The sequence below is a fragment of the Pongo pygmaeus genome, chromosome 6 (assembly GCF_028885625.2).
Source record: "Pongo pygmaeus isolate AG05252 chromosome 6, NHGRI_mPonPyg2-v2.0_pri, whole genome shotgun sequence".
NCBI classification, from domain to species: domain Eukaryota; kingdom Metazoa; phylum Chordata; class Mammalia; order Primates; family Hominidae; genus Pongo; species Pongo pygmaeus.
The window spans coordinates 5,939,620-5,964,205 of NC_072379.2; the positions used below are offsets into that span (position 1 = coordinate 5,939,620).

The 24,586-nt window shown below is 45.2% G+C and overlaps 2 protein-coding genes across 8 annotated transcripts in view; both read left to right on the plus strand.

Annotated features, from left to right (window-relative positions):
• Window positions 1-5,991, plus strand: part of OCM (oncomodulin) — a 92,648-nt gene extending 86,657 nt beyond the window's left edge. For 3 of the 7 annotated variants that reach the window (XM_063668081.1, XM_054496098.2, XM_054496105.2), the window contains 3 exons: window positions 2,130-2,262; window positions 3,520-3,629; window positions 5,694-5,991. In XM_063668081.1, the coding sequence (XP_063524151.1) occupies window positions 2,130-2,262; window positions 3,520-3,629; window positions 5,694-5,719 (269 nt within the window). In that variant the 3' untranslated portion in view covers window positions 5,720-5,991. Of the gene's footprint in view, window positions 1-536; window positions 605-2,129; window positions 2,263-3,519; window positions 3,630-5,693 lie in introns of all 7 variants that reach the window. The other 4 variants (XM_054496103.2, XM_054496102.1, XM_054496099.2 and 1 more) reach the window with 2 other exon arrangements.
• An 11,293-nt stretch (window positions 5,992-17,284) lies between these two features.
• On the plus strand, window positions 17,285-23,978 carry LOC129040826 (uncharacterized; the record flags this gene model as incomplete). Its single annotated transcript, XM_063668068.1, has 3 exons — window positions 17,285-17,465; window positions 18,057-18,401; window positions 23,408-23,978. Coding segments are annotated over 3 exons (951 nt in total), but the record flags the coding sequence as incomplete, so codon positions are not given.
• Window positions 23,979-24,586: the final 608 nt, after the last annotated feature.

Here is a 24,586-nt window from a genome sequence, read left to right on the forward strand (position 1 = left end):
TTGGCATATATTCAAAAGAAGGCTCTGAGACAAAAAGGGCTGGGGTCTTTTCAGTATCTGGTTTTAATTTGGATATTCTGTCCCGTCACTTAATACAAAACCATGCTTATCACATTTTAAAAATTCTAGACAGGCCTGGCTCAGTGGCTTGCGTCTGTCATCCCAGCACTTTGTGAGGCCAAGGCAGGCAGCTCACCTGAGGTCAGGAGCTCGAGACCAGCCTGGCCAACATGGCAAAACCCCGTCTCTATTAAAAACACAAAAATTAGCCAGGTGTGGTAGTGTGCACCTGTAATCCCAGCTACTCGGAAGGCTGAGGCAGGAGAATCACTTGAGCCCAGGAGGTGGGGATTGCGGTGAGCCAAGATCACGCCATTGCACTCCAGCCTGGGCAACAGAGTGAGACTCCATCTTAATTAAAAAAAAAAAAATCTAGACACACATACAGTTTCAGTGGGCCTGGGAAGATGTGTTTCCCCTGGATGTGTGCATTCCTGTTTGTGGCTTATCGCCTCTTGTTTATTCTGTGTGAGTAGGTAGAAAATGAGCATCACGGACGTGCTCAGTGCTGACGACATTGCAGCAGCGCTCCAGGAATGCCGAGGTAGAGGGGACGTGGGGCGGGGATGGGATTTCCTCACAGCTTTGCACCTCCAGCGAGGCAACACAAAATCAAAATGTAGGACAGGCGGCCAGACGCAGTGGCTCACACCTGTAATCCCAGCACTTTGGGAGGCCGAGGCGGGTGGATCACGAGGTCAGGAGTTCGAGACCAGCCTGGCCAAGATGGTGAAACCCCATCTCTACTAAAAATACAAAAAAATTAGTCGGGCATGGTGGTGGGTGCCTGTAATCCCAGCTACTCGGGAGGCTGAGGCAGAGAATTGCTTGAACCTGGGAGGCAGAGGTTGCAGTGAGCTGAGATCACACCACTGCACTCCAGCCTGGGCAACAGAGCAAGACTCTGTCTACAAAAAAAAAAAAAAAAAAAAAAAAATGTAGACCAGGCATGGTGGATCACATCTGTAATCCCAACACTTTTTGGAGGCCAAGGTGAGAGGCCTGTTTGAGCCCAGGAGTTTGAGACCAGCCTGGGCAACATAGCAAGACTCCATCTCTACAACACAACAATAAAAATAAAAAATAGCGGGGCATGGTGGCATGTGCCTGTGGTCCTAGCTACTCGGGAGACTGAGGTAGGAGGATCACTCAAGCCCAGGAGGTTGAGGCTGTGGTGTGAGCTATGATTGCTACACTGCACTCCAGCCTGGATGACACAGTGAGACTCTGTCTCTAAATAAATTAATACATAAATAAATAAATAAGAGCTTGGCTGGAAAATTCATGGAATCAGAGAAGAAAACTACTATTTATTAGATAACTAAAATTATAGAGATCTGGGATCTGAGCACATGATTACACTTCTGTAAGACAAAAGAAACCTACTAAACATGAAAGCAAGAAATCACTGAAGGGCCAGGTGTGGTGCTCACGCCTGTAATCCCGGCATTTTGGGAGGCCGAGGCCGGTGCATCACTTGAGGTCAGGAGTTCAAGACCAACCTGGCCAGCATGGCAAAACCCTGTCTCTATTAAAAATACAAAAATGAGCTGGGCATGGGGGTGCATGCCTGTAATACCAGCTACTCGGGAGGCTGAGGCAGGATAATCAGTTGAACCCGGGAGGCAGAGGTTGCAGTGAGCCAAGATCACACACTGCACTCCAGCCTGGCGACAGAGTGAGACTCTGTCTCAAAAAAAAGAAAAAGAAAGAAATCGCCAAAGGCCATTTAGCCTGTTGAAATCCAGTGATTGCATGTCCCCCTACCAATTAGACCAGGGATGTTGGGGGCTCGGCTACACAGCCTGTAAAGTGGGCCAGGGGGAGGGGGAGGGAAAAGGAAAATGGACAAAACCAAGTGGAGGAGGGAAGACCGGGGCAGAGGGGACATGGGATGCCATCACAGAGCCATCAAGTCTTGGCTGTCCCAAAATCTCGGACCAGTTGAGCATCCCCTCAGCTCAGGGATATTGTTGAAGTGTTTTTAATCATCTGTGTTTTCAGTACCTTGGCCCCAACATAGAATGTGATCCAATGAGTGTCAGAATAACCCATTCTCTGTTCTTCAGACCCAGACACTTTTGAACCCCAAAAATTCTTCCAGACGTCAGGCCTCTCCAAGATGTCAGCCAGTCAGGTGAAGGATGTTTTCCGGTTCATAGACAATGACCAGAGCGGGTACCTGGATGAAGAAGAGCTTAAGTAAGCTTTGTCCTGAGTCTGTCTGGTACCTGGCACTGCTGGGTGGGCCTGGGGTGCAGTGCGGGCCAGGTTGCTCAGTATTTCTTCAATGGCCAGCTTTGGTGTTGGTCATTCGGCCAAGCATCATTAAAGCAAAGGACATGAGTCAGTTGACACATCTACCCATGCAAAGCCCTCAACGTGGGCAGTGAAGACTGCAGGTGCAAAAATTTTTTTTTTTTGAGACAGGGTCTCACTCTGTCACCCAGGCTGGAGTGCAGTGAGGTGATCTCAGCTCCCTGCAGCCTCCGCCTTCCAAGTTCAAGTGATTCTCATGCCTCAGTCTCCCAAGTTGCTGGGATTACAGGTGCATGCCACCACATCCAGCTAATTTTCATATTTTGAGTAGAGATGGGGTTTCACCATGTTGCCCAGGCTGGTCTCAAACTCCTGGCTTCAAGTGATCCTCCTGCCTTGGCCTCCAAAAGTGCTGGGATTACAGGTGTGAGCCACCGCGCCCAGCTGCAAAGATTCTTTTGTGTAAGGGATTTCCTTTGGCAAATGGACTTTAAAAAATAAAAACTTGGCTAAGCGTGGTGGCTCACGCCTGTAATTCCAGCTACTCAGAAGACTGAAGCACAAGAATTGCTTGAAATCAGGAGGCAGAGGTTGCAGTGCGCCCAGATTGTGCAGCTGCATTCCAGCCTGGGTGAGAGAGAGAGACTCTGTCTCAAATAAATAAATAAATAAATAAAAATTGAAAACACTAAAAACTTAAAAATGGGCCAGGCACTGTGGCTCACACCTACAATCCCAGCTCTTTGGGAGGCTGAAGTGGGTGGATTGCTTGAGCGAGCCCAGGAGTTCAAGACCAGTCTGGGCAACATGACAAAACCTTGTCTCTACAAAAAAAAAAAATGCAAATGTTAGTGGGGCATGTTGGGGTGCACCTGTAGTCCCAGCTACTGGGGAGGTTGAGGCAGGAGGATTGATTGAGCCCAGGAAGTTGAGGCTGCAGTGAGCCATGTTGGTATCACTGCATTCCAGCCTGGGTGACAGAGCAAGACCCTGTCTCAAAAATAAACAAATAAACAAAACCTTAAAAATGAAGTTCCCACCATTGGTTTCTACAGCTTAAGGAAACCTCTGCTTGCTAAGACCTTGGCTAATTATTGCAGGTGCTGGAAACAGATGATTTGCTTAAAGGAAAAACAAAAGTATAAACACAGAGATGCATGATCTTTCAGAAAATCCCCATGGATCTTTATTATCCTGTAGGTTTTTCCTCCAGAAGTTTGAGAGTGGTGCCAGAGAACTGACCGAGTCAGAAACCAAGTCCCTGATGGCTGCGGCGGATAATGATGGAGATGGAAAAATTGGAGCAGAGGGTATGTCCACACGTGTACGTAGCATAAAACACTCTAGCTCAGGGAGCATCCGTAAGGGCTTAGGCTGTGAGATCAAACCAATGTGACTTAAAATCTCCCTTTCTTAAACTTACCGAGCCTCAATCTTCTCATCTGTAAAATGGGACTAAAGTAAGGATGCAAATAATGTGTGTAAAAACCCTGGCATAATGCTCGGTAGGTACTATAGAAGCTGGTCACACTGGTCATTGTCTATGAGCTGCAAAATATCCTTCACCTGACTAGGGGACTAGCTAGCCACCTAGCCAATTATTTGCAAGATACTGTAATGCACCTGCATATAGCACAAGGAATTTCCACCAGTGGGGTTTGAACCCCTCAGAATAAGGGAAAGATTTACATCCTCAGACCAGGGTCCATTGGCATGCGTAGGAAGGCCTCTTCGTCTTCAAGGGTTTAGACAAATATATTTTATTGGACATTAGCCCACCAAGGGGATAATATTAAACAGAGAACAAATAAGCCAGCCTCATTTATTGAGTCTTCCATAGGCAGAATCCTAAGTTTGAGCTTTAGAATACACTAGCACAGCTGTAGGACTACTTTCACTTGATTTTGTCATGTTGCTAGCGTGCTTTTTAGCTACTTTGTGCCTGCCAACTCAGCAGAACGTATGGTGGTCCTTCTGGTGGTGCTAATTTGAAATTTAAAACTGCTACATTAGATGCTTATTAAAAAAAAAAAAACACCTGTTCAAAGTTATACCACTATTGCTTACTACATGGGAGTTAATGCAGATAGATAGCTCATAAAAACAGACTAGGTAAGGGGGGATTGCCTTATTTAAACATAACCACAGGCTGGGTGTGGTGGCTCAGGCCTATAATCCCAGCACTTTCGGAGGCCAAGGTGGGCAGATCCCCTGGAGTCAGGAGTTCAAGACTAGACTGACCAACATGGTGAAACCCCATCTCTATTGAAAATATAAAAAATTAGCTGGGCATGGTGGTGGGCACCTGTAATCCCAGCTACTCGGGAAGCTGAGGCAGGAGAATCGCTTGAACCTGGGAGGCAGAGGTTGTAGTGAGCCAAGATGGCACCATTGCACTCCAGCCTGGGCAACAAGAGTGAAACTGTATCTCAAAAGAAAAAAAAAAGATAAACATAACCACGAAAGATTTCCAAATAAACAAAGCTTACCAATAAATATAAAGCAAGTCCCCAGTTTTTTATATCAATCTGTAACATCCATACCTTGTTATTATTACTATTATCCTTCTTTTAGTAACAGAAACTTTTGGAGTTTGGTTCAATGGAGGAAAGTCAGTTCAAAGTCCCACCCTATCAAATATATCCTAAAAATGCAATACCCAGCTACGGAATAGAGAAAGAAAACCTCCCCTTCCTGTCTGAAATTGACCAGACAAAAAGTTAAATGTTCACAGATGGTCACAGGTAATTACACTGAATTCATGCATTGTCAGGGAGAAATGATGGGCTTGACAAGTTCTAATTCAAAGTTCTAATTCCTCTATTGCAAAGCTGAAGATGTTTGTTAAATAAGATTATTCAGAGAAATGGAACCCTGTGGACTCCCTCGAGATATAGTCATTGATACCCAGGTTTTTCTTTCTTTCTTTTTTTTTTTTTGAGATGGAGTCTGGCTCTCTCGCCCAGGCTGGAGTGCAATGGCGTGATTTCGGCTCACTGCAACCTCCGCCTCCCAGGTTTAAGTGATTCTCCTGCCTCAGCCTCCCAAGTAGCTGGGACTACAGGTGCACACCACCACGCCCAGCTAAGTTTTGTAGTTTTGGTACAGACAGGGTTTCACCATTTTGGCCAGGATGGTTTCGATCTCATGACTTCATGATCCACCCGCCTCGGCCTCCCAAAGTGCTGGGATTACAGGTGTGAACCACTGTGCCTGGCAGATTTTTCTTTCTTTTGTGCCCTCCAAGGGGGCCATGCCCATCATCTGACAATTTTCTTCACTTCCTTCCTGCTTTGGGATTCTCATTGGCCACGGCATGTCTGTAAAGAACCAAGCCACCTCCACTGACCCTGTTCTCACCTCTTCTGTTCTAGAATTCCAGGAAATGGTGCATTCTTAAAAGCTCGAGTCTCTGGAGAAAAGAGAAAGGGATAATCACCTGGAAGGATTCCAAAGCCCTGGGAATGGGGAACCCCACATCCTACCCCTATCTAATTTGTAAATTTTCCCTGAAAACCTTCTGCAGTTTGCTCATTGTTTTAGCGAGGTCACGAGAGAGTCACTCATGACTTTCTTGGTGGTGGGAATATGCCCTGACAACTTCTGTAAGCCCCCCTTCCCCCAACACGCAATGCCTCTAAAAATCACCCAATAAAGACAGGCTTCTCATCATCTGCTCATGTGTGGGCGTGTTTTTTCCTCAGCACGACACTCAAGCAAGCTGGGACCAAGGGCTTTTTGTAGGATTTCTGGTCCCATCAAGCTTGGAGCGGGCCACACTGATGTTATGCTCGAGCCAACAAGGAAATCAGGTTTTGGAGGGTGTTTTTGGTTGTTTCTTTAAAGTCACAAATAAATGCCATTGTCAAGCTAGGATTTTCTCAGCAAATCTTCTGACACTGAAATTAATAGGAAGGGATTTTAGCCAGCATAAAATCACTCTTTTTTTTTTTTTTTTTTTGAGACAGAGTCTCACTCTGTCACCCAGGCTGGAGTGCAGTGGCTCAGTCTTGGCTCACTGCAACCTCTGCCTTCCGAGTTCAAGCTATTGTCCCACCTCAGCCTCCCAAGTAGCTGGGATTACAGGTGCACACCACCACGCCCAGCTAATTTTGTATTTTTAGTAGAGATGGGGTTTCACCATGTTGGCCAGGCTGGTCTCAAACCCCTGACCTCAAGTGATCCGCCCACCTTGGCCTCCCAAAGTGCTGGGATTACAGGCGTGAGCCACTGCGCCCAACCAATCACTCTTACCGGTGTGTTTTCTGCCATGTGTTAGAAAGCCACTTTGCATTTAATTAAAAGCAAAAGGTACAAGACAAAACAGAATATGTGTCTGTAGCGGTCTGTAAAGCTCAGGAGAGACCTGCGATTCCAGGTTAGTACAAACGGACCCATTTCCTCTTTATTATTTATTTATTTTGAGACAAGCTCTGGCTCTGTCGCCCAGGCTGGAGTGCAGTGGCACGATCTCAGCTCACTGCAACCTCTGCCTCCTGGACTCAAACCATCCTCCCTCCTCAGCTTCCTGAGTAGCTGGGACTATAGGCATGTACCACCACACCCGGCTAACTTTTGTATTTTTGGTGGAGGTGAGGTTTCCCTATGTTGTTTAGGCTGATCTGAACTCCTGGGCACAAGCGATCCTCCCACCTCAGCCTCCTAAAGTGTTGGGATAACAGGCGTGAGCCACCGCACCAGGCCTTACTTTTTATTGTTTATTTATTAGAGATGGTGGGGGAGGGTCTCGCTCTATTGCCCAGGCTGGTTTGGAACTGCTGGTCTCAAGCCATCCTCCCTCTTCAGCCTCCCGAAGTGCTGGGATTGCAGGTGTGAGCCACCACAGATCCATTTTCAAGTCCTTTTTCTTCTTCTTTTTCTGGAGACAGTCTCACTCTGTCACCCAGGCTGGAGTGCAGTGGCCTGATCTCAGCTCACTGCAACCTCTGCCTTCTGGGTTCAAGTGATTCTCTTGCCTCAGCCTCCTGAGTAGCTGGGATTGCAGGTGCCCGCCATCACGTGCAGCTAATTTTGTATTTTTAAAGACAGGGTTTCACCATGTTGGCCAGCCTGGTCTCGAACTCCTGATCTCAGGTGATCCACCCGCCTAGGCCTCCTAAAGGATTCCAACCCAATCTTAGCAACTATACCCGGCCATCTTCTTCTTTGAGAAACAAGCTCTCAAAAAAAAAAAAAAAAAAAAAAAAAGAGAGAGAGAGAAACAAGCTCTCAGACAGGCTCACCTGCTCTCACCCAATCCTCTGACAACTACCCCTTCTCTTTCTCAGCCACTGGTTTCCTGGCTCTAAGGCAATTCACCTGAACCCAGTACACCTAGACTTGCCTTCGGTTTGAGGCTATTAGCCTCCGGGGTTCTGTTACAGGGCTGTCATTAGGGCTGGGCAGTCTTAAGCCAGGAAATTCTCACCAGGCTGATTTCCAGGTGGCACATTAAAGCTCTTCTTTGGGGCTAACCCTGTGAGTTGAGGACTCCTGGGAACAATTGAGGCATTTTCTGGAGAGCTTGTGTAAAAGCTCACACTTTTTACTAAACCCTCCAGCTCACAAGAGGCGTTGGGGCTCTTCCAGATTGCTTCTGGCACACTACCCAGCTTAGTGGCTTTTGAGCCTCTGTTTTCTGGAGGGTCATGTTAAACACAGTTCCTCAAAGTATGGGGCGCATACTAGTAGGGGGCCTAAAGATGACTTAGGGGGACAGGCACAAACTTTTTTTTTTTTTCAACAGTATCACTCTCAGCATAGTGACTTTTTTTGTTTTTGTTTTTTGAGACGGAGTCTCATTCTGTCACCCAGGCTGGAGTGCAGCAGCTCGCTGCAACCTCTGCCTCCCAGGTTCAAGCAATTCTGCTGCCTCAGACTCCTGAGTAGCTAGGATTACAGGTATGCACCACCACACCTAGCTAAGTTTTGTATTTTCAGTAGAGACGGGGTTTCACCATGTTGGCCAGGCTGGTCTCGAACTCCTGACCTCTGGTGATTCGCCCACCTAGGCCTTCCAAAGTGCTGGGATTACAGGTGTGAGCCACCACACCTGGCTGAGCCTTGATTCTTAAAACAATCCACATTTTGCCTTCACCGCCACACCATACACTGGTATTCTGATCTGCTATTTTCTTTTCACTCCACTGACTGTCACCAGCTAAGGATTCTCATCAACAGTTCTAAACGGGTGATTCTGTTGTTCCATGGGGCTTCTGACCACCGTAGACACCTCAAAGAAACAACGTGGATGATAACGCTTTTTAAATCACAGTTGTGAGTTTTTCATGGACCAAGAACTCCATTACCCACTGGAGCTACCAAGACAACCTCACCCTAATCTAGGTTAAGAGCATGGATTTCTCTCTCTCTCTCTTTTTTTTTTAATAGAGATGGTGGAGGGGGGTCTCACTATGTTGGCCAGGATGGTCTTGAACTCCTGGCCTCAAGCACTCCTCCCACCTCGGCCTCTGAAAGTGCTGGGATTACAGGCATGAGCCATATGCCCAGCCTAATTTCTCTTATTTCTTTTCTGTCAATCAGGAGGGCACCTGAATAGGAAAAATGACTAAAGGGGTTATATGGAGCCACCAGAGGACATTGTGTCATTAAGTCTTACATAGCAAGACCCCTTCTCTACAAAAATAAATTCATCCCCAAAGAGGTTTACTCATATTTATAGGTGGAATTAAACATCCCAAGAGCATTCCCCAAATCCAAACAACACAATTAAAAACTGGTGTGAGTAAAGACAAGACTATTAGGATTGGATTAGGTCAAGACTATTAGGTCTGACTGTCTTAGGGAAAATGCTTAGATGTATACAAAGGGATAAATAGCCAGAAATTTTATTCTTTTTTTTTTTTTTCTTTTTTTGAGTCAGAGTCTCGCTCTGTTGCCCAGACTAGAGTGCAGTGGTGCAATCTCAGCTCATGCAACCTCCACCTCCCAGGTTCAAGGAATCTTTTGCCTCAGCTTCCTGAGAGCCGAGATTACAGGTGTGCACCACCATGCCCATAATTTTTGTATTTTTTGTAGACATGGGGTTTTGCCATCTTGGCCAGGTTGGTCTCAAACTCCTGGCCTCAAGTGATCCACCCGCCTTGGCCTCCCAAAGTGCTGGGATTACAGGCACGAACACTGCACCTGGCTGGATTTTCTATAGGTAGAATTTTAGTTGGTTATTCATAAATTATGTTCATTCTACTGTTTGAAAACTACAATTCAAATGGACAATTATTTTTGTCCATTTCAAATAACAGTACACTACTTTTTCATTCTTCCAACCCGATCTTAGGGACATCATTTCAGAGTCTCTGTCAACAGACAATAAGCAGCAATAATGAAGCACTAGCTCTATTTACCACCCAAGAAGTGCCAGGTGGTACACTTGCATGAAACCTAATAATCTTGTCTTTACTCATACCGAAGTTTAATTATGTTATTTGGATTCTGGGTATGCTCTGGTGGGGTTGGGGGGGATTTATTCCACCTGTGCATACAAGTAAAACTCTCTGGGGATTAGAAAAAAATTTTTTTAGAGATGGGGTCTTGCTATGTTGCCCAGGCTGGAGTGTGGTGATGCAATCACAGCTCACTGCAGCCTCCAACTCCTGAGCTCAAGTGATTCTCCTGCCTTAGCCTCTCAAGTAGCTGGGACTAAAGGTGGTCACCACTGCACCCAGCTAATTTTTGTATGTTTTGTAGAGACAGGGTCTTGTTATGTTGCCAGGGGTGGTCTGGAACTCCTAGCCTCAAGTGATCCTCCCACATGAGCCTCCCAAAGTGCAGGGATCACAGGCATGAACCACCATGGCTGGCCTCTTTGCACATTTGAGCATATTCATTAATTAGCACTTTTTGATTTAGTTGTTATTTTTCTAAGTTTACATTTTGTAAAAAAAAAAAAAAAAAAAAAATAGCGTTTCCAAGTCTTTGATGGGAAGTATAATTTGAAAATAATTTTTCTAAGTTACCTGAGTTTAGTCATTACATAAATTTCATACAAATTTCCTATTCAACATGTATCTCACAATAAAAAGAATGAAAGGAGATGCAGTAAAATTTTAATACTAGTTATCGCCAGCTGGGAGGATTACAGAACAGTGAGAGAAGACTGGAGCCTTTATAAACATGCAGCTGGGCCAGGTGCGGGGGCTCACGCCTGCAATCCCAGCACTTTGGGAGGCCGAGGCGAGCAGATCACCTGAGGTCAGGAGCTCGAGACCACCGTGGCCAACATGGTGAAACCCCATCTCTACTGAAAGTACAAAAATTAGCCAGGCGTGGTGGCAGACTCCTGTAATTCCAGTTACTTGGGAGGCTGAGGCAGGAGAATCACTTGAACCCAGGAGGTGGTGGTTGCAGCGAGCCGAGATCACAACACTGCACTCCAGCCTGGGTGAGAGAGAGAGATTCCATCTAAAAAAAAAAAAATAAATAAATAAAAAGAAATAAAATAAAGTGCAGCATGGTAAATAGAGAAAATGAAAAAAAAAAATTAAAATCAAAATTTTAAAAAGACCAGTCTGGACAACATAGGGAGACCGTGTCTCTACAAAAAAACTTAAAAATCAGCTGGGTGTGGTAGCATGCACCTGTGGTCTCAGCTACTCAGGAAGCTGAGGTGGGAGGATCCCTTGAGCCTGGAATTTGGGGCCACAGTGAGCCATGATCATGCCACTACACTCCAATCTGGGTGACAGAGCGAGACCCTGTCTCAAAAATAAATTAATAAAATAAAATAAATAAAATGAAAAGAGATGCAGAGTTTGCCCAATTATTATCACTAAACTGAAGTAGTAATAAATTCTTTTTTTTTTTTTTTTTTTGAGGCAAAGTCTCACTCTGTTGCCCCCAGGCTGGAGTGCAGTGGTGTGATCTTGGCTCACTGCAACCTCTACCTCCCGGGTTCAAGTGATCTTCCCACCTCAGTTTCCCAAGTAGCTGGGATTATAAATGCCCACCACCATGCCCAGGTAATTTTTGTATTGTTACTTGAGATGGGGTTTCACCATGTTGGCCGGGCTGGTCTCAAACTCCCAACCTCAGGTGATCCACCCGCCTCAGCCTCCCAAAGTGCTGGGATTACAGGCATGAGCCACCGCACCTGGCCCAAAGTAGTAATAAATTCTGATTTCAAAAAAATCTTTCATGCCTAGAGTGTGTCCCACACTCAAATTAATGAAAGCTTGGCATGCTATTCTGTTCCCCAAATTTCTATTCATTGTTTGACTCATTTGTATATATTTTCATGTACTGAAGGAAAATATTAAATATAACATACCCAAAATGAAATCAAAACTCTAGAGAAAATTAGAACAATCCAGAAAAGGGATTGACAAACATATAACCAACTTTATCTTCATGCTTGCCTTCTCAATTTTTACCTAATTTGTAGATGACCACAGGTCTACCTCAAGAGAGCTTGTTCTCAGCACCAAAATGATGTATGTTGACTTTGTTATTGTTGAGACAGAGTTTTGCTCTTGTTGCCCAGGCCAGAGTGCAATGGTGCAATCTCGGCTCACCGCAACCGCCGCCTCCCCAGTTCAAGCGATTCTCCTGCCTCAGCCTCCCGAGTAGCTGGGATTACAGGCATGCGCCACTACGCCTGGCTAATTTTGTATTTTTAGTAGAGACAGGGTTTCACCATGTTGGTTAGGCTGGTCTCGAACTCCCGACCTCAGGTGATCTGCCCACCTTGGCCTCCCAAAGTGCTGGGATTACAGGTATGAGCCACCATGCCCGGCCATATATTGACTTTTAAATGAAAGTCTATGGCCAGGTGCGGTGCCTCACACCTGTAATCCCAACACTTCAGAAGGCCAAGTTTCAAAGATCACTTGAGCCCAGGAGTTTGAGACTAGCTGGGGCAACATAGCAAGATCCCGTCTCAAAATTTAAAAGTTAGCTGGGTGTGGTGGTGTGGCTATTGTCCCAGCTATTCGGGAGGATGCCTTGACCCACGGAATTGGAGGCTGCAGTGAGCTGTGATTACAACACTGCACTCCAGTCTGGATGATAGACCAAGACCCTATTTCAAAAAAAAAAGAAAGAAAGAAAGAAATGAAGGTATAGATTGCAATGTAGGTTACAGAGTTGAAAAACCAGGCATCCTGTTATTTTCCCTAATTGCTTATAAAACAGGACTGGAAGTGTGGGCTTTCATTTTGGCTATTTTTACTTAATTGTAATTTTGGCTTATAGTTTGGGAGAGTAGTTCATATTTTGGTAGAACATGATTTATTTATGTATTTATTTATTGAGACAGAGTCTCACTCTGTCACCAGGCTGGAGCGTGGTGGCACGATCTCGGCTCACTGCAACCTCCGCCTCCCGGGTTGGCAATTCTGCTGCCTCAGCCTTCCAAATAGCTAGGATTACAGGTGCCTGCCACCATACCTGGGTAATTTTTGTATTTTTAGTAGAGACGGGGTTTTCACCATGTTGGCCAGACTGGTCTTGAACCCCTGACCTCAGGTGATCCACCCACCTCGGCCTCCCAAAGTGCTGGGATTACAGGCGTGAGCCACCGCGCCTGGCCAGAACATGATCTTAAAACCAGCTTTGTGTGTTTGCTTTGGCAGCACGTATACTAAAATTGGAACAATACAGAGATTAGCATAAAAAAACAAAAATTTAAAAACCAGCTTTGTGAATGTTTAGTTGTTGAGACTAATAAGATTTATTAAAATACTTCAAACATTATCTAGTATTTTGCTTCAGCATCTGTACATTATGAAGTATTTATAAGATTTTGTAAATACTATCTTGTAAGTACCACTAATTAGTAAATACTTTAGTAATTTGTAAATACTAAGTATTTTAATATTTAGCACTACTATATCATTGCACAAAATCTAATTAATTAGTATTTTGTAATAGTTATTTGCTAAGTACTGCAACTCAGTAAATACATTAGTATTTTGTAAGTAGTCATTTGCTAAGTACTGCTACACAGTAAATACTTTCATATTTTGTAAGTAGTCATTTGCTAAGTACGGCTATTCAGTAAATGTTTTAGTATTCTGTAGGTAGTCATTTGCTAAGTACTGCTACACAGTAAATACTTGCATATTTTGTAAGTAGTCATTTGCTAAGTACGGCTATTCAGTAAATGTTTTAGTATTCTGTATGTAGTCATTTGCTAAGTACTGATACTCAGTAAATGCTTTAGTATTTTGTAAGTAGCTATTACTAAGTAGTAGTACTTAGTAAAGACTTAGTAGCAGTATTTACAAAGTAGTTCTTTCTAGCTCATAAGCAAAACATAGCAAAACAGTGAAGATAGGAAATACTTGTCTATTTGTACAGGTTTACAAGCTACGTAGTTAATTCTGTGCCAGGACTACAGTTTAATTTTATATAATGAGCACTCTGGAATCCAATTGCAAGCAAAAACCTATCTTCTGTCTCTTCTGCTCATGTGAAGGTATGCGGTTACTTTGCAAACACTTAAGAAGACAGATGAAATTGGAATCACCAGGATGGTTTCCACCTGGCCTGTTAATTTATTCACTGGAAAGACTCTTCATTTGCATATGTTTTCACGGGTTTCAAAAAGTCACCTTTTTTTGGCGGGGGTGGGGATAGATTTTGACATTGTTTTCCTAGGGGCTCTACAATGAATATAAATCTATTCACCTTAAATTATTTTGTTTTTGAGACAGGGTCTTGCTCTGTTGTCCAGGCTGGCATACAGGGGAGCGATCATGGCTCACTGCAGCCTTGACCTCCCCAGGCTCAGGTGATCCTCCCACCTCAGCCTCCTGAGTAGCTTGGACTACAGGTGCGTGCCACCATGCCCAGATAAGTTTTGTATTTTTAGTAGAGACGGGGTTTCACCATGTTGCCAGGCTGGTCTCAATCTCCTGACCTCAAGTGATGTGCCCGCCTTGGCCTCAAAAAGGCTGGGATTACAGACGTGAGCCACTGTGCCTGGCCAGAACTGTGACTTTCTACAAAAGATCTTTGTGCAAAACATCTAACTTCTATTTCTGTAACTGAACTTGATTTGAATTCCCATTGTGCTGGGAGTCAGAATCTTAATTATGTCAGGTAATTAAGCAGCCTCGTCTCCCTTCTTACCATAGGCTGGGGGAGAGAGTCAAGGCCCCACATGGGACTGGAGTATTCTCAGTCCGAATAGTGAACACAGAGTCATCCTCAATCCTCTCTACTCTGGTGGTCTTGAGGGGCCACTGCTACCTCCTCCTGGTCTTGACCTTGAGGCTTCTCAGCACTGGCTTTCTCTGAATTCCTTCTGTGCACAAGTAAATCATTCAGCTTCTTCCTGAACCAATAAGGATTTCTCGTCCAGATACTCCTGTTACGTGGTTACTCTACTGTTACTGAACCATGGTGGACCCAGAGGGGAACTCTGCAAAGCTCACCACCTCCCCCAGCTTCCCCAGGGAGAAAGACACACACACCCTCTCCTCTGAGGCCTCCAAACCTATGTGGGTGTCTGTCATCACTACCACTCCTGCCTCGTACCCGTGCACACCCAAGGACTGTGTTTGGAGAGGCAGATGCATTGATGTCTAAGCATTCTTGCATCCTTAACTTTGAAACCGTAAAAGTATGTTCTTTTCTTTGATCTCTGGATGTTTCATTTTGCTTTTTGTCATCTCCCTCTTTCGATGCCTCCTGCAATGAATTGTATGTGGGAGGAAGGGAGAGGCAAACATGTACAAGGACACAGAGGTATCCTGGGAGAAACTGTGACTCATACTATAAAATATTAATCTCACTCACTTATATAGCACCTTTTACTTTATTTTTATTTATTTATTTATTTTTTGAGGCAGAGTCTCACTCTGTCCCCCTGTGGGAGTGCAGTGGTGCAATCTCAGCTCACTGCAACCTCCACCTCCCTGGTTCAAGCAATTATCCTGCCTCGGCCTCCTGAGTAGCTGGGACTACAGGCACCTACCACCACGCACGGCTATTTTTTTATTTTTATTTTTTAGTGGAGACGTGTTTCACCATGTTGGGCCTCAAACTCCTGACCTCAAGTGATCTGCTAGCCTCGGCCTCCCAAAATGCTGGGATTACAGGCATGAGCCACCACACCCAGCCAAAACATGTATTTCTCATGGAATAATTTCATGCACTAGAGCAAGCTAATTGGGAAAGTCCATAGCAAGGAACAGTAGCAATCGTTTATGAAATAATGATTAGGTGCTAACACTTGATGCACAGTCATAGTCCCATTTAATTCTTCAAGTGAAATTCTCACTTCAGGAATTTACTATTAGCTGTTTTCCAAATAAAAGATAGAGACAAGCGAGTCTCTATCTCTTCTTTGATGCAAGGAGATTGGTGCAGTCGGTGAATGGCAAAAGTGGATATGTACCCAGATCTGTCTCAAGTCCACATTCCAACTCATCACTTCCCTAAATGTGGTCTATTCTGCCAGGCTGGATAAGGGAAGTGGTTCTGCTTCCAAACTTAATATGTGACAGATGAAGCAATCTAAACCAAAGTCTTCTTGAGTTTGATCAAACCATATGCTGCCAAGGCGTGAATACAAATAAGAAATAACTGTAATGAGCCATCCCAACTATGCCACAACCCACACAACTCAAAGGCAAGGGAATCCCAGGCGACAAGGTCCAGGAACAGCCACTCTGGGGAGTCTGCCACCTCTGATATTGCTCCCGTGGCACACACAGTGCCCCATCTGCCTCCAGACCTGTGCTGAAGGAACGGGGGGAAGGGGCAAGCTTTGTAGGTGTGGGTGATCCAATGGTCACTTGAGGTCTCTCAAACAAGGACTCTGTAGATGATGTTCATGGGCCAAACAGAAATGTGTTTCTTTTCTTTCTTTCTTTCTTTCTTTTTTTTTTTTCGAGACAGGGTCTTGCTCTGTTGCCCAGGCTGGAGTGTAGTGGTGCAATCTTGGCTCACTGCAACCTCCACCTACTGGGTTCAAGTAATTCTCCTGCCTCAAGCCTCCCAAGTAGCTGGAACCACAGGCATGTGCCACCACACCTGGCTAGTTTTTTGTATTTTAGTAGAGACGGCGCTGGTCTCCAACTCTGGTCTCGAACTCCGGGCCTCAAGTGATTCACCCACCTTGGCCTCCCAAAGTGCTGGGACTACAGGCATGAGCCACCGTGCCCAGCCTTGTTTCTTTCTAAATGAGGCTTCCTTTGTGTCTTTACAGTTCCTTCTACAAAAAAAACTGCCATGGCACAGGGGCTTATGCCTATAATCCCAGCAATTGGAGAGCCCAAGGCAAGTGGATCACTTGAGCCCAGGAGTTCGAGACCAGCCTGGGTTAACTTAGTGAGACCCCAGCTCTATGAAAAATTTAAAAATTAGCCAGCCATGGTGGCATGCACCTGTGGTCCCAGCTATTCGCGAGGCTGAGGTGGGAGGATCACTTGAGCCCAGGAGTTCCAGGCTGCAGTGAGGTATGATCTGGCCACTGCACTCTGGTCTGGGCAACAGAGCAAAGTGCTGTCTTAGAATAAAATACTTTTTAAATAAACTAAAAACAAAACAATGGGCCAGGTGTGGGTGGCTCAAATCCGTAATCCCAGCACTTAGGGAGGCCAGGTGAGGCAGAATAGGGAATGAGGGGAACCAAGGGTTAAGGCATAAACAAAAGAACAGCAGGTGCAGCCACTTCTAGGCAAGATTAGGCAGCATAGAGGCCTCGTGTTCATTTTGTCAGTCAGAGGCTGATTGACGGCAGGGGGCGCGGGGGGAGGGGAGGGTGACAGCCTCTGATTGACGGCGGGGGTGGGGGGGGTGGGGTGCGCGTCTCCACTTCAGCCTCTGATTGGTCACAGGCCAATCCTTCAGAGGGTGTAACCAATCAGAGGCCTCTAAGGGCACCTAGGGGCGTTACCTAATTCTTCCAGCTTAATGAAAATCGTAATGGGGGCTATTGAGCCGTTTGCTCTATCCCGCTCCTGCTGTGTGAATTGTACTTTCGCTTCAATAAATCCGTCTCTTCCTTATTCCGGTTTTTTCTTTTGTTTGTTTTCATTGCTTTGATCTTTTGTTACTTTGTGCATTTTGTTCAATTCTTTGTTCAACACGCCAAGAACCTGGGCAATCCACGGTCAAGACCTTCCATCCAGTAACAGAGGCAGAAGGATCCCTTGATGACAAGAGTTCGAGACCAGACGGTAACAAAGTGAGACCCTGTCTCTCCTATCTATCTATCTATCTATCTATCTATCTATCTATCTATCTATTTTTTAATTATCTGGGCATGGTGGTGCATGCCTGTGGTCTCAGCTACTCCTAAGGCTGAGGTGGGAAGATCCCTTGAGCCCGGGATTTGAGGCTGCAGTGAGCTATGATGGCACCACTGCACTCCAACCTGGGTAACAAAGCGAGATCCTGTCTCTAAATTAAAAACAATATCACCAAAAAAACAGGTTGGGCGGTGGTGTCTCACGCCTGTAATCGGAGCACTTAGGGAGGTCGAAGTGGGAGACCATGTGAAGCCAGGAGTTCGAGAGCAGCCTGGGCAACACAGACCCAATCTCTACAAAAAATAAAACTGGCCTTGGCGCGCGCCTGTAATCCTAGCTACTTGGGAGGCTGAGGCAGGGGGATCGCTTGAGTCCCAGAGGTTGAGGCTGCAGTGAGCTGAGATCCCGCCGCTACACTCCAGCCTGGATGACAAATTGAGACCCTATCAAAAAAAAACAAACAAAAACAAAACAGTGCCCCGCTCAGTTTTTCCTGAAACGCGCAACTCTCGACTGTAGCTAGGAGAGAACTCCGCGAGCCAGCAAAACAAACTCGGCCAGGAAACAGACAACAAGGTCACCCGGGGGTGCCAGAAGAGGACGCTGTGAGGCGGGTTCTTCTTCCTGGTCGACGGCGAGCGCTTCCGGGGCGGTGGCGACGGAGGCGGAAGGGCGGTGTTGTAGCAGGTGGCTGTTGTCTCTGGGTAGGTCGTGGGAGGCTCCCGAGGTGGGGACCGGGCCGGGATGGCTGCAGCGGCGGCCGGGGCCGGGAGCGGGCCCTGGGCGGCCCAGGAAAAGAAGTTCCCGCGGGCGCTGCTGAGTTTCTTCATCTAGAGCCCGCGCTTCGGGCCGCGGGAAGGAGAGGTATGCGGAGGGGGCGGCGGGCGGGCGGTGTCGGTGCCCCCCGGGGAGGCGGCCCTGTGGTTCTGCCCACCTCGAGCGGCACTGACCTAGCCTGCGTTGTGCCAGGTGCGAGCCCGGGCCGGGGGCTGCGGCGGGGACCGCTTCAGGTCATGGGTCGATGCCTGTCTATGGAATAAAGCCCCGTCGCGTCTATATCACTCCACACCCCAGGTTCAGGCTCTTTGCGCTTTGCTTTGTGTCAGTTCTGGGAAATTAAAATTGAACTTGCCTTTGTTAAGTGGGTAGTCCCCAACTAGAAGCGTGGAAGCAGAGTGGCAGACGCTAGCCTTCAAATGATGCAAGCCTGGAGGACCCTGTAAAAGTTTTCACCCAAATGAGGAAATAAATTAATTCCGGGAAGGGTGTGTGTGTGTTGTTTTTCTGAGGTGGAGACGGCGACTTTCTCAAAGGATGTCTGGAGCTGTGTTTCGTTATCAGCAAGTCAGAGTTCTTTTAAAGACTGTCCAGGCTGGGCGCCCTGACTCGCGCCTGTAATCCCAGCACTTTAGGAGGCGGAGATGGGAGGATTACTTGGGGCCAGGAGTTCCAGACCAGCCTGGGCAACATAGCAAGACACCCAACTCTACCAAAAAAAAAAAAAAAAAAAAAAAATCGAAAAATGAGCCAGGCGTGGTGGCACGCACCTGTATTTCCATCTACTCAGGAGGCTGAGGCCAGAGGATCGCTTGTGATTGAGGTTGCAGGTGAGCTGTAATTGGGCCGCTGCACTACAGCCTGGGCGACAGAGACCCCCCATCTCCAGAAAAAGAAAAAAACCTTGCCAGTTCAAATGCCTGGGAACTCGCTGGATTTAATTTTCAGGGAGCTATGTGTCTGCAGATGTGCACACCTTTATTTCTTACAAGCATTAGTGTATTACAAATTAGCACTAGGAAAGAAATCTGGAGACTTGAGTTTTCATAAAAATTACTTGGTGCTACTTCAGATGTGACTTATTGACTATCGAAGTTGCCTTTCTGACTGGTGGGCAGTATTTGCACAATGATGAGATAATTCCTGTTCTTCTTCTTCTTTTAAATAGAGACGAGGTCTCACGGTGTTGCCCAGGCTGGTCTTGAACTCCTGAGCTCAGGTGATCCTCCCTTCTCGGCCTCTCAGAGTGCCAGGATTACAATTCCTGTTTTTCTAAAACCGATTTTTCTTTTGTTTTGTCATTAGCATGTGCGCCACAAGAGGTCGACACTGAACTTAGCGTTTTCAATAGCTAAGATGAAATGTTTCTATTCATGATGTGCTTCTGTTTCCTCATGTTTCAGGAGGAAAATAAGATTTTATTTTATCATCCAAATGAGGTAGAAAAGAAGAAGAGGCCGGGCGCGGTGGCTTAAGCCTGTAATCCCAGCACTTTGGGAGGCTGAGGTGGGCGGATCACGAGGTCAGGAGATCGAGACCATCCTGGCTAACACAGTAAAATCCGGTCTCTATTAAAAATACAAACAAAGTAGCCGGGCGTGGTGGTGGGTGCCTGTAGTCCCAGCTACTCGGGAGGCTGAGGCAGGAGAATGGCGTGAACCCGGGACGCGGAGGTTGCAGTGAGCAGAGATCGCACCACTGTACTCCAGCCTGGGCAACAGAGTGAGACTCCGTCTCCAAAAAAAAAAAAAAAGATTAGAAATGTCGGATTGTGTGAAGCTATATGTACAGTTTACAAGGTAATACCTCTAAGTGTGCCTTTTAGAGTTCAGTGAATTCTTAAAACTTCTACTGGAGAATTGTCCCAAAGATATTTTTTTAACCTTCGTAGGACCTTTAGCCCATCAAAACCTGCAAAATCTTTACATACACAGAAGAACAGACAGTTCTTTAATGAACCAGAAGGAAATTTCTGGACGGTCATGGTATTTACATACACAGTGTATCTTTCTGAAATTGTATGGTGAAGTTACGGGTGATCTTTGCTATTCAGAATTTAGGAAAGTTCTCTGGCTGTTGCATCCAAGTAAAATTAAAATAAAATTGGTTGCAATTTTAAAATCAAGTTCTTCCTATTTGCTTTATTCGTTCTTGGGGCTGCTTTAAGAAGCTGTGTTTCTGGTGCTGTAACATGTTCAAAGTTTTTAAACTAAGGCAAAATAAAAAACATGGTCTAATGAATTCATTGTATAATTTGAGTTTATCAAACGTTGTAGGTAGTTCGGAATCCTATAATTGAAAAACAGAGTAAAGATGGAAACCAGTTATTGAATATCAAGAGGAGGAGTTGTTGGTAATGTGTCATTGTTTGTTTATTTAGTTTTTAAAATGTATTGATGAGTATGTTGAATGCCTTGGTCAGATTTAAACTAGGTGGCTTTTGTGGAAGTTTCTCGGGGTATATAGCGAAGGTTTATGTTTATCATTTACATTAGCACAATCTTATAAAAATGTATATGCACCCTATCTCACTAATAGCTTCTACTCTTCATCTATATTGAAAGCCCTCCCATACTAAGGCTTACTGATTCACAAATTGGAATTTAAACACTTCTGGCTGGGAACAGTGGCTCATACCTGTAATCCTAGTACTTTGGGACGCTGAGGTGGGCAGATCACTTGAGGTCAGGGGTTCAAGACCAGCCTGGCCAATATGGCGGAACCCTGTCTCTACTAAAACTATAACAACTGGCCAGGGATGGTGGCGCACACCTGTCATCCCAGCTACTCGGGAGGCTGATGCAGGAGAATCTCTTGAACCAGGGAAGCAAATGTTGCAGTGAGCCAAGATTCCACCACTGCACTCCAGCCTGGACAACAGAGCAAGACTCCCCTCTCAAAAAAAAAAAAAAAAAAAAAAAAAAAAGTAAACACTTTTTTCAGCACACAACTATGGTGGGACCAAGTTTATAAACATTATACTGTTTGGCCAAGAGTCAGTGTACCTTTGCCATCTGTCCAATAGACATTGTTTTTCCCTTGAATTGAGATGTGTGCTGTGTTTTCGTGTTTGCAGGACAAGGTTTATAGTTCAGTGCTGCAGCAGTGCTACAGCATGTACAAGGTAAGCACGGCATTCTTTTAGAACTGAGAGTCCAACCAGTTACCCCTGTTTCTAGGCTCCATGGTTGTTTAAAGAGAAATCTGTAAATGACTGCAAAGTGACTCTGTATTTGTCTTAGAGAAGAAAATAATGAGGCCTTTGAAACAGGTAGTGAGGTTTATGCCTACATTTATTCAGTAAGTATTGAACTCCCTTCTCTTTTCTCAGCCTTATAGTAGGAATGTGTCCCCATTGATGAAAAAGTGTCCATGTGCTCAAGGAACGTACAGAATTCAGATAATTTTATGATTTAAAAATTATAGTGAGGCAGGGCACAGTGGATCACACCTGTAATTTCAGCATTCTGGGAGGCTAAGGTGGGAGGATTGCTTGAGCCCAGGAGTTCAGGACCAGTCTGTGCAATATAGCAAGACCCCATCTCTACAAAAAATTTTTATAAAAGCCAGGTATCATGGTGCATGCCTGTAGTGCCAGCTACCTGGGAGGCTGAGGTGGGAGAATCGCTTGAGCCTTGGAGGTGGAGGTTGCAGTGAACTGTGATTGTGCCACTGCACTCTACCCTGGGTGACAGAGTGAGATTCCATCTCAAAAAAATAAAATAAAAATTTTGGTGATTCCATTCATTGAGAGAAAACTGAAAAATAACAAAAATGTGGGTGATATTCTGTATGTAAATGGAAACTTCAGGGTAAATTGAAATTTTTGAAAGATACCTAGAGCAATTAGGTGGTTTCATAAATGAGACAGCATCACTTAACGGTATTTTTTGTAACTTATATTTTTAACTTTTCTCATGTAAATATTCTCTGTATTGAAAAGAACTGGGAGATTTAATAAGCTGAATTAATAATTTCCCAGAGCCTATATCTTGCCTGGCATAGAGGAGAGAGCAAAAGTAAAAATCTATGTTAATTCTTGAATTGACACTTCCTTGGTTCACAAAAATTGGCTGTCATAAGTGTGACTTTGACTTACTTGATTCCTCTTGTTTTTTGTTTTTTGAGACAGTTTTGCTCCTGTTCCCCAGGCTGGAGTGCAGTGGTGTGATCTCGGCCCACCATAGTCTCTGCCTCCCAGGTTCAAGCCATTCTCCTGCCTCAGCCTCCTGAGCAGCTGGGACTACAGGCACGCACCACCATACCAGGTGAAGTTTTTGTATTTTTAGTAGAGGCGGGGTTTCACCATGTTGGCCAGGATGGTCTTCATCTCCTGACCCCGTGATCCGCCCTCCTCGGCCTCCCAAAGTGCTGGGATTACAGGTGTGAGCCACTGCGTCCGGCCAATCTTTCTGATGAAAACTCTAAGTCCACCTAAGCTAAGGACAGGAGTACTAGCTTACATGAATTTTAAAACCAGACCCACCGATTTGAGGAAGCAATTACTCTCTTGAAGGAGAAAAGTCAGAAAACATAACGATGAAATCACTATCAACTTTCATTTCCAGATGACATGGTCTCAGCTGTTATACAGTGTTTATAAATGTTCTAAATCAAGGGAATTTGTATCCATCTAGTAGAATAAAATATTTGAGTTCTTAATTTCCTTTAATTAGGATAACCTTTTTCTTCAAGTGAAGAGAATGGTATTATTACATAGTTTTCTTCGGAAAAGATAGGCTGTATTTTCTAGCAGTTATGAATTTGTTATGTATGATGATCTTGTTCTTGGAAATTCTTGAATCTAGTATCTCTAAGGCAGGTGTGTACAGGAAGAAATGAATAACACAGAAATCAAAGATGAAAGCATTAGAGGACAATGAAGTCTGTCAGAACTGCAAAATATTGCTGAGTGTGGATTGCTCTGAAATCTGAAAACATGACTTGTGAATTGCTTCTATTCAAAATGCAGACACAATGCCGGGTGTTGGTTTACTTGTTTGTGATTTTTCAACCCCCTTTTCTAGGCAAAAGATGTCCAAACTATGCAGACCCACAGAATCTAACAGATGTCTCTCTATTCCTCCTCCTAGAACTCTCAGGGGATCCCGAACTGCAGCTGGTCCTCACTGGGCTGTTTCTGTTCACGTGCCTGGTCACAGTGCTGGGGAACCTGCTCATCATCCTGGCCATCAGTGCTGACTCCCACCTCCACACCCCCATGTACTTCTTTCTCTCCAACCTGTCCTTGCCTGACATCGGTTTCACCTCCACCACGGCCCCGAAGATGATTGTGGACATCCAATCTCACAGCAGAGTCATCTCCTCTGCAGGCTTGCCTGACTCAGATGTCTCTTTGCCATTTTTGGAGGCACGGAAGAGAGACATGCTCCTGAGTGTGATGGCCTATGACCGGTTTGTAGCCATCTGTCACCCTCTATATCGTTCAGTCATCATGAGCCCGTGTTTCTGTGGCTTCCTAGTTTTGTTGTCTTTTTTTTTCTTCTCAGTCTTTTAGACTCCCAGCTGCACCACTTGATTGCCTTGCTAATGACCTACTTCAAGGATGTGGAAATTCCGAATTTCTTCTGTGATCCTTCTCAACTCCCCCATCTTGCATGTTGTGATGCCTTCACCAATAACATCATCATGTATTTCCCTGCCGCCATGTTTGCTTTTCTTCCCATCTCGGGGACCATTTTCTCTTACTCTAAAATTGTTTCCTCAATTCTGAGGGTTTCGTCGTCAGGTGGGAAAGTATAAAGCCCTCTCCACCTGTGGGTCTCACCTGTCAGCTGTTTGCTGAGTTTATGGAACAGGCGTTGGGGGGTACCTCAGATCAGATGTGTCATCTTCCCCCAGAAAGGGTGCAGTGGCCTCAGTGATGTGCACGGTGGTCACCGCCATGCTGAACCCTTTCATCTACAGCCTGAGAAACGGATATTAAAGGTGTCCTGCGGCGGCCGTACGGCAGCACGGTCTAATCTCAATATCTTATCTGTTCTATTCTTTTGTAGTGTGGGTTAAAAAAGGCAGCAAGTTCAAATAAGAATGATATCACAGGGTGAACACCCACTGTGATATTAGGAGTAATACCTCCCTAGGATACAAAAAATACTGTCACGGGATATACACACATGGGGTACACCCACTGTGATCTTAGAAGGAATATCTCCCTATAATATGAAAAATATCACAGGGTGTGCACACTGTGTAATCTTACGAGTAATCTTTACCCTGGATATTACGACTAATATCAAGGGTGTACACAC